The sequence below is a fragment of the Sminthopsis crassicaudata genome, chromosome 2, assembly GCF_048593235.1.
Source record: "Sminthopsis crassicaudata isolate SCR6 chromosome 2, ASM4859323v1, whole genome shotgun sequence".
NCBI classification, from domain to species: Eukaryota; Metazoa; Chordata; class Mammalia; order Dasyuromorphia; family Dasyuridae; genus Sminthopsis; species Sminthopsis crassicaudata.
Window position 1 is genome coordinate 634,776,536 of NC_133618.1, and position 14,489 is coordinate 634,791,024.

Sequence of the window (14,489 nt, forward strand, 5' to 3'; positions counted from 1 at the left end):
ATTTAAATATATTATACATAAATATAAATAAATATAAATATTTATAGGAGGAGGTAGGGGGGGAAAGTTAGAACAGAAGGTTTTGCAACAGTCAAAGTTGAAAAACTACCCATGCATATGTTTTGTAAATAAAAAGCTATTAATAAAAAAATGGAAAAAATATGCTCTATAAATATCAATTATATTATTATTGTTATTGTTACTGTTTTCATTCAAAAGCCTTTGTAGTTTTTTCCCTGGCCCTGTATCTGAGAAGGGAATTTCTCCACATTTAGTTTCAATTGTTACTCGGGTGCTTCGGGATTACCACCAATTCCATTGGTGACTAATTACTCTACTTGGAGCTGTGATTAATATTTTAGAAGTAGAACAGAACCATCTGACTTGCTGTTCTGGGGCTCCATCCTGGAAGCTGAGAATACACACACTGACCTAAGGAGCTAGAAAAGTGTCAGTAAATGGGGGGTTTGAGGGGTTCCAAAGTCTCATTGCAATAGGGCCAGGTCCACTCCAGGAGGGAGAAGAGATCCTTGTAACTGCTTGTAAAAGATGCTTAAGAGACAAGAGAAGGCCTACTTCCCACTCTTTGGAAGGAGAGGGGGAGGTCCGCAGGTAGGCGACCTCATATTGGGCCTTTTAAATATATCAATCAGTTGTGGCGACTATTTTTCCTTCCTTTGGGATGGTTTTCTGGGAAGGGAGGGACGCCCTGACATAGTGATGTAAGAAATGGAAAATATCAATAAAAACTTCTTTCTCCTCCCCCTGGCTGCTGCCACTTGGCGTCATGGACCAGACTCAGGTGACCTGACCATAAGCTGGACGGTGACCCTGCCCTTCTCCCTCCAAGCTCCAGGTGCTTGCCTCCAGGTACAAGGCTCCTTCTGCTCAGGAAGTGAGTCCAGCATGCAATGGGAGGCGGGAGAGGGGGAGGGGGAACAGCTGGGTCTGGAGGGTAAAGCAGGTGCTCAGCTCAAAAACCCCTGCCCAGGCTGCACCTGCTGGAGTCACAGCTGAAAAGGCTCTGATTTCCTGGATGGACAGGGCAAAACAGACCTTCCAGGGGGATCATCTTTCCTTCTCTGCCCTCACTAGGTGGAGATCAGGTGACTTTTGTTGGGGCTAATCATACCCATCCTCCCTCTAGGCTAAGCTCCTAACCTCCAGAAAGGGGTGGCCCTGAGGGGATAAAGGTTCTAGGCTCCTTCAAATAAAACGTTTTAGTTTTATTTTTAAAAGGGTTCTTATACCAGGGCTATACACCTGGATCTCCAGGACTTGTGTACCAAATCTTTTAGAATCCTGGCTTTCCTCAAGGCTTAATTCATATGTCATCCCCTCCTGGGAGCGATTCCCCACCTCCAATTTCCAGTGCCCCCCACCCTAATCATCAAGCATAGTCATCTCTGTCTCCACAAAGTCTCCCACAGAAGGGAGAGCTTGACAGCTAGCCCATCTAGCCCAGTGTCTATAACGTGCAGGATTTCCCAGGATCATTGACCCCATAAGGGATTGACAAAGCATCCCCAGTTCTATTGGACAGATAAGGCAGCTGAGTGATTTTCCTGAAGCCTCACAAGGAGCCAGTGGTAGAGCTGAAATTGGAACCTAGATCCCAGGACTCCCCAGTTCCAAGCTGCTCCCACTGTAGTAACTGGTTGCTGGACTACCCCGGATGGTTTGGAGATGGCTAGTGAAACTGCCACAGGAATACTTGTGCCCTTGACACAGACACTGCCCGCCAGCCTGTGCCCTTGGATAAACACTGACCACAGACTGCGGCAGGAGTAAACAGAGAGGCTGAACCCGCCCCTCCAGCTCGATGGACAGGCTCCCTCAGCTCTCAGTCTAAAAGCAGGCTGTGGGCGGAAGAGGAAGTCCCAACTAGCATCCCTGCTCTGATCCATCTGGTGCTTCAGGCCTGAGGAGGCAGCTGCCCCCTCCCCCTGACATCCATTTCCTGAGCATCTTCCCCTTTCAAAGCCTAAGGCCCCTGGGAGGGAGGGGGAAACCAGGCAGATGGGAACATCCACCAAGAAAGCTGGCAGGCGCTTCTCAGGATCTGTCTGTTTCTGCAGCTCATGAAGCAGTGATGGCCTGGGGCTGCTCACATGGGGCCAGGAACAAGAAGTCTCCTCAATACAGGGCAGATTCCCAGATGGCTCAGGTCACAGTCCACCACAAAAGCTTCCCTGTTCCCACCCTTAGCCAACCTCCAGCCTTCCCCTAACTGGCCCCTCAAGGAGGTCACCTCTCCAAAGCATGGGTGAGAACTAGACTGGGTGAGACCATGAACAACCAAGGAAGTGGATTTGAATTCTGCCTCTCACAACACGGGACTTTGAGCAAGTCACGACCTCCTAAGGGACCTCAGTTTCATTCTCTATAAAGCCAGGGTCAGACTCTCTGGTCCAGGAGCCACAGGGTTGGATTCCGTAGCTCTCTGGTCCAGGTCTATGATCTCATGACCCATCCTTTTTCCCCCTGACTTCAAAGGGATCTTTTCTCTACATGTTGAGCGGATCCACCTGAGAAGCTCCACATGAACTGTCTCAGGAGAAGTGGGCAGATAGAAGAATTGTGTCTGCATTATTCTACAATATTGCAGAAGAGCCTGTGATCAATGCAATGACTCCAGAAAGCTCCTCTGGTATACCCCCTGCTCCAGGTAGACTCGCCTTCTCAGGCCTAGCCATGAATGGCAAATTATACAAAGTAGTAAAGAATGAACATCAATAAAAATTCTTAGAATTCACAGATGCAGAGAAGCCCACAAGGGTGCAGAGACGGGCCAATCTTGTTACATTGCTGAAAATATTAATTATACCAATAACAATAATAATGGCTACCTCCTAGGATGCTTCTGAAGGGCAAACATGATGAAGTGCTATGTTTTAACTCTTTCTCCCCTGATTCACTCTTCCATAATATGCCCACCATCTTACCTGAGCCATCAGGAATGGATCTGACAAATGTTGGCAGCATCTTCACCGAAGCAGTTATATTATAATTTCTGGAGAGGCCATTTATCATAGCTTTTTTAAATCGTTTTGTGATTTCATTAAGGTTTTCATCTGAGAGCCGCATGGAATAAAGGTACTTGTCGATCTAGGAAAAGAGAAAAGGAAAGTTTAAATGGAGGAGGCTCAATCTTCTACTGAGCTCTAACAACTGGTCATTCGGTCCTTGGCTTCCCACTTAGGTGGGTATTATATTTTGTGTATTTTTATAAATATTAAATATCTGAATGGGAAATTAGACTATGGATCAGGATGGCCTTCTGACCCTCCTCATCCCTGACTGAGTCCTTCTGATCCCACTTCCACAGAGATTTTTATTCCAGGATATCCTCCCCCAAATGACTATGATCAAGCCTATGGTCAGACAGAGCTCAAGTGTGTGTCTTCTTCAAAGTCACACAAGTAGAGAAGCACTATTATCCTAAGCATTTCCTCTCATGAGGTACCTAACCCAGTAGGAAAGGAAGCCATGGTGAACTTCTCAAGGCATAGGAGCTAGCAGGGAGGCTAAACCAGCAGAAGTCTGTAACTAGGTTATGATTATGTGGCAGGAGGAATAGGCCCATGCTAAGAGGCGTTCCTCTGGGTTTGCCTGGCCCATGGAAAGGGGATATGAAAGCAGATTTGTGGCCTGACCATAAGCCTCCCCAGGGAAGCAGGGAGGAGGGAGATAGAGAGACAAGAGACACAGAGACAGAGAAAATCAGAGAGAAATTTAAAACTTGATTTCCAGGGGCCATGCCTTCCCTTCTCCCCTATCCTTGGTGCTGAAGGACATGCAATCCAGGCTGAAGGCTCTACTTCATTTTCCAGTCTTCCTCCTTGCTTTCTCCCATTAACATTCAGTGACTTGGCAATTGTTGCAAAATCTCAGCTTGACCTCTCCATTCCCTTATATCTGTCTAGCAAGGCACTGTACTGAGCACACTTTGGGATCTCTAGAGGTCTGGCCTCAGGTAACTTACAGTCTAGAAAGGTGAGACCCATATACAAAAGAATATAACAAAAGAGGAAGGAATAAAGGAGAGGAATTTTTTTTTTTTTTAATAAGAAGACTTCTTTCTAGGAGGCTTTATGAAGGAGGTAATTTTTAAGTCAGGAAAATCTTTGAAGGCAGGGATTTTTTCATCTTGTTTTCCTGGTATATGCTTTGTATACAATTAGTGTTTAATATATGCTTACTGGATTCTATTGGATTCTATCAGTTCATGGGATCTCAATATTGTGGGATTTAGGGTTCAAGAGGGACTTCAGAGACCATCTAGTCCAATCAAACCACTTATTTTACAGAAAAGGAAACAGGTTTAGAGAGACCCCAGATTTAGGGTTAGAAGGGACTTTAGAAGTATCTAGACCAACAACTGCCTCATTTTACAAAAAAGGAAACAGAGGCACAAAGAGGCTAAGTAATTTGTGGAATTGCAATTTTATCTTAGAGGTTATTTATAGTATAAGTAGCCCCTTCCCCTCATTTTACTGAGGAGAAAACTGAGTTACAGGAAGGTTCAGGAGCTTGCCCAGATCATCACAGTTGTAGCTAACTGCCACTACCGCATCTCATTTATCTAGGGAGTGGAAGTGGTGGAGAGGGTTTCAAGGAAGGGAAGGCCAACTTGGTTATATGCTGCAGGGAGATTGAGGAGATGGGAAAGGAGAGAAGGTGCCAGATCTGACAACACAGGCCTGGCTTACAATGACAGTCAGTGAAAGGAAGAGAAGCGTGAGCACGAGATAAGAGGAGCTGTGGCAAGTGGAGACTGTTTCCAAGAAATTTGGCAGGAAAAGAAGCAGTGGAACAGGGTGGGGTGGTGCTCAGGGGCATTGAAGGTTTTTTTAAAAAGACCCTTTTTTCTCTTTTCTACAAGAGACTTGATCATGACAGGAATGATCCAGGGCAGAGAGAGAAAGAGATGAAAAGTACAAGAGAGGGAGGAGAGCAAAGATGAGGCAAAGAGATGGGAGGAGATGCACTCAAGAGCAGGTAGTCAGGGGTCCTAGAAGACCTATTATATTATATTATATTATATTATATTATATTATATTATATTATATTATATTATATTATATTATATTATATTATATTATATTATATTATATTATATTATATTATATTATATTATATTATATTATATTATATTATATTATATTATATTATATTATTATATATAGACCTAGAAGCCTATTACCTAACACTACTTTTATTTTATTTTTATTTTTATTTTTATGCTGAGGCAATTGGGGTTAAGTCTCCAGGGTCACACAGCTAGGAAGTGCTAAGTGTCTGAGGTCAGTTTTGAACTCAGGTTCTCCTGACTTCAGGACTGGTGATCTATCATAGCGCCATCTAGCTGCCATCTAAGAAAGAAAGGAAGCAGCCAGCTGATTTAGGGACCCCTTCAGGACAGGGAACTTCTCTGCTATCACTTCTATAGGTACATAAGAGGCACTTCCTTAAGGAAGGTCCAGCTGGCTTAGAAGGTACACCATGAACAGAGTCACCATGGCTCCTTTCTTTCCCACATAGATTGATCCCCTTTCAATCTTATTTGGGGATTACCCAGCTTGCAAAGCAGCTGGAGGCTCTGAAATAGCTAGAAGACCAGCACTAAGCAAAAAGAAAAGGAATATCAGAGAAAAGAATATCACAGAGAAGGAAAAGACATTTGCTACATATACCAAGGCTTCTCATTCCCAGAATATGAGTACTGGAATTATGAATATGAGTCTGGAATTAGGGAGACTAGGAATAGCTGAGAAAAGCCAAATGTTGACTGGTTTTTCAATGGGCCACAGGACAGAAGCTGAAGTATGTACCCATTTCCTAATAGAGACCTGAGAGTCTAGTTAGTATACAGAATGAGACCGTTTGGGGCATGGCCAATTCAATAATTTCTTTATTTCTTGTCTGTAAATTCCTTTCCTTTCTTCCCTCCCTTTCTTTGTTCTTTCTTTTCTGTCCTTAGCTCCATCCTTCCTTCTTTCCTTCCTCCCTCTTTCTTTTCTCTTTCCTTTCTTCCTTTTTTTCTTCGAATGAGGGAGATAGGAAAGAAAAAAAACCAAATTCTTGATCATTGAAAAAAGCTAACATTTCATTTTGAAATTTGTTAAATGGGTCTCGGTCTACTCCTTTGTAAAATGAACTTTAAACTGAGTTAAGACCTAACTATAATTAAGCTAATCTTACCCTAAACATTCTCCTGGTTCCCTTCCTGAAAATTTAGACTGATGAATCTCCTTTTCTCTGCCAGTAGCTCTTAAGCACCAGATGAATTTTAGAGCCTTTCTATCTAATGGTCAGAGCTCATTACCTCACTCTCTCCATGTCCTTTCCTTTCCAGCAGTCTCTGGTTCTTTCACCTTCTGCCGGACAGTGACTGCCCAGCTCCCAACTCTCCCACTCTAGAGGGATGCCTTCTCATTCTTTGTACTCCATCTTTCTCAGCTGCTTCAGTCACGTATTCCAGCCTTCAGAATTCCCCCAAGACCCTGCTTTCCTATCCCTCAAGCTTCACTTGGCATTTCCCCCCCTCTGGTTGGCATGATTTGGGAAAACCAAATAGATGCTCAGTTTTAATGAATCTCTGCTCAGAAAAGGGGTATTTCAGAGGCCTTTTCCAGCCCCTTCCAGCCCTAAGAACTGATGATTCAGAGTGTTTATGATGGGGTGAAGAGCCAGGAGGATCTCCCATTTCCCCATCCATGAGCCATATCCCAGCTCCCTTCTCTCCCTTTAGTCTCAACCCTGTGATCTTCTATTACAATGATGCACTCACTCACAACCCTCATGTTCTTATCCCCTTGACCTTCAGCTGCCCCTCTGTGCTTCCTAGCAGAACAAACTTCAGCTTCATTTAGGTACACTGCAAACTTATGCCTCCTGCCCTCACCAATGTTACCTGGTTTGGGCCCCATCTTCCGCTCCTTAGGTTCATCTCAAGATGATCTTGCCTCCTACTTTGCTAAAGTCCCAGGGGTCGAGCCTGGAGATTTCTACATGTCTCCTTTTCCACACCTTGAACATCTGCCTTCCCCCACATCTCTTCGAGCCCTGTACTACAAGGCCTGGTGGGCCTTTCACACACAGCCAAGTTCCCCACCTTTTTTTCCTCCATTTTTCTGAAAGCCCTTGCTCTGTACGATCTTCTCTTTCTCAGCTCTGGAGAAACAAGGGACCTGCTTGCCTTTTATAAACAATGTGACCTTGTTGGTTCATATGGGTTTATCCTTAAGAGTAATAAACCCTAGATCTATATCTAGATCTGGATATCTACACCCTAGGCTATTTTCCAAGCTCCAATCTCACTCCACCAACTGCCTATTGGATAGTTCAAAATGGATATCCTAGAGGCTTCTCATAATTCACTACTACTGCTGTCACAACTTTTGCTTCCCAACCCTCCCTTCTTCCAAACTTCTCTTTTTGTTGCAGAATCCACCAGCTTCCTTTTAGTGGACCACGTTCATTACCATGATACTATCCTCTACCTTTCCTCTCTTTCAGTTCATTAATAATAGGAGACAGAGGAAAAGGAAAGGAACAGTTAATATATAGTTATATATTATCTCATGTGATTCTTCAAACAATCCTCTAAGGTGGGTACTATCATTATCCTAATTTTATAGATGAGGAAATTGAGGTTTTCCTAGTATATACAGATAGTAAGCATCTGAGGCAGGATTTGAGCTCAGGTCTTCCTTTTTCTAAGACCAAGATCTTGACATTTCTACTGTCACAAAATTTCTGGTATCTTTTCTCAACTCACACCCAAAGTATTACAATACCTTCTGGATGCCTCAAGTCTCTCTCTACTCCAAAGCTGTCAAAGTGATTTTGCTAAAACTTGGATCTAGTCATGTAACCTGCCACACTGGAGCGCCCTTTCACCTCCAGTATCAAAGGATTCTCTTTGGCTTTTAAAGCCATCAGAACCTGGCCGTTCCTACTTTGTCATTGTTCCTTTGCCCCTCCTCTACACAATCACACACCTAAGATCCAGCCACAAGGACCATGTTGTTCACACACACTCATCTCTCATCTCTGTGCTTATGCCTTGGCTGTTCCTCATACCTAGAATGCCATCTCTCACCTCCACCTCGTGTTCCTGACTCAGAATAATTACTTCTTTCAACACAAAACCTTACCTGATCCCTCCATTTATTCATGCCTTCCTCATTCCCCCACTCCCAAGTATCTATTTTAAATATGCCCACATAGGTAGATGTTGTCTCCTCACCTAAATCATAAGCTCCTTGTGGATAGGGATTGTTTTATTTTTCTACTTTCTATGCCTGGTACTGATATAAAGTAGATGTTTTAAAATGCTTGTAGGCAAATATAACAGAAGCAGTTCTTTAACAATCACGCTCATACTGGTACTGTCCCACTTCCGATCATGGGACAAGAAAGGGTCTGAAGAATTCAAGTTGGCTCTTCAAGGATGACAGAAGACAGTAGTCTTGACTAGGCTGCCATTCATTTTGTGGTTATTGTTCAATGATTTCAATCAAGTGCAATTCTTTAAGACCCATCTGGGGTTTCCTTGGCAGATACTTAAGTGGTTTGCCATTTTTCTTTTCCAGGGAATCCATTTTGTCAGGCAATCAGGTTAAGTGGCTTGCCCAGGGTCACATATCTAAGAAACATCTGAAGCTGGATTTGAACTCGGGACTTCCTGATCTCAGGTTCATTGTTAATCCATCTGAGCCACCAGCTGCCTCTCATTACCAAGCAGAACTGAAACAAAGAACATGCTCAGCTTCAGAAAAGCCTGGAAAGACTTACATGAACATCTGATGCTAAGTGAAGTGAGTAGAACCAAGAGAACATGGTACACAGCAGCAACAAGACTGTGATCAACTGTGATGGACTTGGTTCTTTTCAGCAATGAGCTGATTCCAATAGTCTTGTGATGGAAAGAGCTGTCTGCATTTAGAGAGAGGACTCTGGGAAACGAATGTGGATCACAGTCTAGCATTTTCTGTTTTTTTCTTTTTGTTGTTATTTGCTTGCTTGTTATTTTCTTTCTCATGTTTTCCTTTTGATATGGTTTTTCTTGTGTAACATGACAAATGGGAAAATATGTTTCGAAGAATTGCACATGTTTAACCTAAATTAGATTACTTGATGGCTATGGGAGAGAGTGGGAGGGAGGGAGAAAAATTTGGAACACAATGTTTTTCAAGGGTGAATGCTGAAAACTATCTTTGTATATATTTTGAAAAATAAAAAGCTATTATTAAAAAAACACGTTCAGAAAGGCTGTGTGAACCAATAAAGATGGTGGGCTGGTTGTGGAAGAATGAGCACTAACAGGCTCAGTCCTTGAGTTCAATTAACAAACATTCCCAGTCCAAATCCAAGCAAGGCCCCAAAAACATCAAGTGGACTCCATTGCTGAGGAAAGATGGGAGGTTGAACAGAAGATCCAAAGAACGGAGGGCACAGATGGGTTGCAATCTGGATCCCTTGAAGGAGGAGCCACACTGATGAAATTATAGAACCACCAAACTATCCAAAGTCCAAAGTGTGGTACCACTGTACACAAGAGGTATTCCATAAATGTCCATAGCATTCCGTCTCCTTTTCTATTTGTTCTTTCCTAGTCTATCTGCAAAAATGCTCACGTTTCTCCCATCCTTCAGTACCCCAGTGCTTAACTCCATGCTAGACACAGTCCATGCTGAATAAAGCCTGCTTGACCAACTACTCTTTTTCCTTCCCTTCATTTGCAAACTCTAGACTTTCTGCCTCCATTTCCTCATTGCTCATGAGTCTTCCTGACTCCAGGCTCAGCACTCTATCCATCACACTGTCTACTTGTCCCAGTAGCTGAAAAAGTCACTTCATCTCCATTGCCTGAGTTTCTTATCTGCAAAATGGGGACATTGACAAATCATTCTAGTATCTTTACTAAGAAAACCCCAAATATGGTCAGAGCAAGACGTGACTGAAATGACTGAACAACCACTGAAGAACAAGCCGCCTCATGGATTCTGCCTCCTTCCAGCAGAGGCTGGATGACCACTTGTTAGAAATGTCCATGCTGGACAAGATGGCTTCCAAGGAGCTTCCAACTCTCCAATTCTGAGATTCATGGTAAATGCCTGTTGAATTCAAGGCCCTATACTCTCTCCTCTGGGAACTTCAGCCCTATCCATGGCTGCTATGCTTTGACTCCTAAGTCTGTTTCTCCAGCTCTCTCCTCTTCCCCAAACACTTTATCCCACATTTCCAACTGCCTGTTCATCTCCCCTGGAATTATCCCACACTGACCAATAAAACATCAGGTGACCTTGGACAGACCATGTGGGCAGACCTTTTCTTCCTTTCTTCATTTGTGACATGAGTTGGAGATTTCTAGCTCTAAATCTGATTACCCTAGATCCATAATAAATTTTCCTCCTTCTCCCTACATCTCAGCCCTCTTCCTAATGTCTCTATATCCATTTTTCTTCTGGCTGCACTATACCAGGACTCCTCTTGATGGATTTTTTCCATCATGCCCCAGCAAACTCACTATTAGGATAAAATAATCTATCCTCTTGTAGTAAGATCAGCCTTGCCAGTACAGTAGTCCACCCTCTCCCACCTCACTTTCAGCTTCCTTCTGTGTGCTATCTTTCCCCACTGGATTGTAAGTTCCTTGAGGGAAGGAATTGTCTTTTTTTTATACTGGTATCCTCAGCACTTAGAACATTACCACACTGGCTGTATGTCTGACTAACTGTATCTATCCATCTCTGTCTCTATCTCTGTTTCTGTCTCTGTCTACCTCTGTCCCTATCTGTCTTTCCATCTGTCTCTGTCTCTATCTGTCTCTCCCTCTATCTGTCTCTCCTGCTGCTGAAGATATCTTCCTGTCCATAGCTGGATCACATTGTTCCCCTCAATGCCTCCCCCACTGTCTACCTAACAAAATATAAGTCCCTTAGCTTACCCTGAAAGCCCCTATATATACCTGGTTTCTACCAACCTTAAGGCCCTTTTCTCACACTTCCAAATAGTTAGCATGGTCTGAATAAAGGCTTATAGGACTGAATTAGGAGAGACTTGAGTGCAAACCTGAGCACTTACTAGCCACTCACCTCCCTGAGCCTCAGTTTCCTTACTTATAAAAGCAGAATAATAATGCTTCCTACCACCTGATTCACACATTGCTATTGGGAAACCACAGAATGATGCTGAAATGTAAGATGAGACTATAATGTACCTAAAAGTCCAAAATATAAGCATTTATTAAGCACCTACTAGGGAACAGGCACTGGGCCAGGTGCGGGGGACACAAAGAAGTATCTCGGCCTTCAAAGAGCTCATGTTGAGAGAGGGCGATAAAATATAAACCAGAAAGGGGAGTTTCTTTCTAGGTAGTGACAGAGATGATCAATGGTGTTCTTTCCAGCAGCTATAATAGTAATATTGATTGGATTATTCTGTCTTAAGCAAGAAAGAGAGATGAGATAATAGGAGGAGGAGGGGCAAAAAGATGAGCAGAATACAGCAGGACTGGTTAAATGAGATGTGACGGAAGCTAGAGAGAGCACAAGGTGGGTGAGTTTTCCTTCACTGACTTGCTCCAAAGCAGAGGCCTACAGTTAAATGCATTACCCAGAGGCCCCCATCAGAGGGTCCCTACTCCTGCTAGGAAGAAGGGAGCAGTAGGAAGAGAGACAATAGAGTTACAGAATTAAATGCTTTAACTTCCTTGTGGGGAGGGAGCTCCGTACCTAGAGGATCCCTCTGAAGGGTTCCTATTCCTAAAAAGAGAAACATGGGTCCCATGCATTAACCTACTTGTGGAGAAGGGGCTTGGTACCAGAGGTTCCCATTGGTTCCTGCTCCTCTGGAAGGAGAGAAGGTAACAAGGCAGATGACAAGGTGACTTGGTATAAGTCTGGATGGTACTTTGTTAGTTTTCATTTCAATCCCCAGCCTGGAGTGTACCGCCTGATACAAAATAAGGGATTAAGGAATGTTTCTGGAATCCATGCGGCCCACAGTACTCCTCTGTTGTTCAGATCAGATATGGGGTGTAAACACACCTTGGAGAGCTGAAAGTTGTGTTTCTGGTAATCATAATACTAGTAGTAGTCATAGTTCTTATGTCCAGCATCAGGAATGAGGGAGCAGGTGGTCTGTGGCCATCAATGGCATGAGAAATGTGGTCAGATGCTACGCCCCGGGCTGGGCAGATGCAAAGTAAATGCCTGCTTAGTCTAGACCTGACCTCGGAAAACTATTCCTAAAAGCTACATTGGGTAAAAATAGTCTTCAGCCCCTCTTCCTACTGGATGCAGAATTTCCCAACAGATGAACCATAGGGTCCAGAAGAAAGGGGCAATTAAACAATTAACAAAGTATTAAGCACAAAGCCAGGAGCTCCCATCCTACTGGAGAAAATACGGACCTATTTAGGTCTATTCAGAAATAGGTAATAATAATGGCCTAGTTTCCAAACACACCAAACAACCACCCAGGAATTATCCCCATTTTACAAAGGAAGAAACTGAGGCAGACTTGGCCCTCTTCATGTTACCAGAAGCAGCCCATGGCAACTTTCCCGATGAGAAGAAAAATGTATCCACTGATGACTGCTACTGTTACCATTACTACAACCACCAACAACAGATGTAAACAAAGTGTTTTCTATTTACTAAAAGGAAAGGGGAGGGCATGTTCTCCCAAGTCTTCTCCCAGTTTTCCCCTCTGTGAAATGGGGGAGCGGGTGATTTCTAAGATGGGCTTGAAAACTTAAGATTCTCAAAATGAAACCAAAGCCAGCCCAGCCCCATCTGCGCTGTGTGCCAGGCCCCCTGGCCCAGGCCTCCCAGCTAACAACCCCAACCCGATTGGCTCCACACTCAGGAACGCACTCAGCTTAAAAGTTTCCGGGCCCGCCCCCACCTCCTGCATCCCATTTTCCAGCCAAGCAGCCAGACCGGAGCAAGGGGGGAAGGAGGAGCGGAGAAAAACAAAGCCTCCGCCTGCCCCCAAAGGCCTGAGCATCCAGAGACAGGGTCCAGATTCCGCAAGTCACTGCAGTGACAAAAAGGGCACTTTTCTCCCTGTGGGGCTTGGGAGGAGGAAAGGGCCTTCCTCCCATGGAAAACCCCCATCTCTGGCTCCCCTCCTTTGGGCTTGCGGTCACTGGCCTTCGTGCCTCCGATCCCTGGTCCCCTCTAACCAAGGAAGCCTTGTAACCGAGGGGTCCCCTCCCAGCACTTCTAGAAGCGGGCTAGCTCAGAAAACCCGAGGGGAGGGAAGGGGCTGCAAGGGCTTGAACTCCAGGCGGAGGTAATCCAGCCTCTGCCGGAAGCCTTCCAGGGATGGGGAACTCAGCCTCCTGACACTCTGGGGGATGTCTCCCTTTGGAATAGGGTTAGGGACAGCCCTGATTATTTTTTCTCAAAAGGGAGCCGGATTCTGCCTGTCTCTGCTTCGCGCGTATTGCTCCTGGGACCCAGCAGCCACAAACCTGGTGCTTCCAACCCTGAAAGTGCCTCCCTCCACAGTAAACATCCCCAGCCGCCTCCCTGCTTAGCCCTGCATCAGCACCACCTCCTTACCTACTGCCCTTCTTCCAAAGAACACAATCTAAGAGCAGCCTGCTTTCCTAGGGGAGCTTTAGAAAGGACTCTGGAAGATTAGCAAATGTTCTATTCCAGTTTGCAGAAAAGTAAACTGAGAGCTGAAGGAAATCTGAAATAGCTTTTTTAAAAAGAGATGCACTGAGCAGATCTCCTGTGAATAATGTATGGAAAGACCAGGGGACAAGGATTCTATTTCCCTCCCTCAGGGGGACATTCCCATAAAGGAGATCCTGGATGCTTACCCCTCAAAATGTGAACTACGAACTCCCTATTGTACTGCTCGGACACTAGCTCATCAGCCATGTCCTGGGAGCAACAGCATCCCATTTGACAGAGAAGAGACCCTGGCGGGTTGAGAGAGCAGGGAGGTGGCTAAATCCAAGTCAGGATTAAAGGACAGATTAGGAAACTAAAGCAGAGAGGGGGGTAACTTGCCCAAAGTCACATAAGCATGAAAGAGTAGAGGCAGGCTTTGAATCCAGATCTTCCTGTCTCTGTACTCTTTCTGTAACTCAGGCCCGCCCCCGCTACCTGGGAACACAGCCTCTGTCCTTATGACATGAGAAGAGGGTTAGGGCTTCCTGCTTCCCATGCCCACAGCATCCTGAGATGCTTCGCCCTCTGGCAAGATCCAGGGTAGTCACAAGCTGTTGGCTCTGCTCACTCCCCTTTCATGTCCTCCAGGGGAGGAAGAGCAGGCCAGATTTAGTTTTTTAAAGGCACTGACCCCCAACTAGAAGCGCTGCTGCTCTCTCCAACTGGCCCAGCTCCTTTCTCCCAGACTAAGGGCCTGACACCATTTCCTGCTTCCTCTCCCTGCCTCCATCTCTGCTCAGAATAGCGGAAGGGGACGGCCCTTGGGAGTGTGGGACAGCTCTCAGT

The 14,489-nt window shown here is 44.8% G+C and overlaps 1 protein-coding gene across 4 annotated transcripts in view; it reads right to left on the bottom strand.

Annotated features, from left to right (window-relative positions):
• Positions 1 to 14,489, bottom strand: part of HK1 (hexokinase 1) — a 112,518-nt gene that overhangs the window by 39,965 nt on the left and 58,064 nt on the right. For all 4 annotated transcript variants that reach the window (XM_074296553.1, XM_074296555.1, XM_074296554.1 and 1 more), the window contains one exon: positions 2,946 to 3,108. In XM_074296553.1, the coding sequence (XP_074152654.1) occupies positions 2,946 to 3,108 (163 nt within the window). The remainder of the gene's footprint in view (positions 1 to 2,945; positions 3,109 to 14,489) is intronic.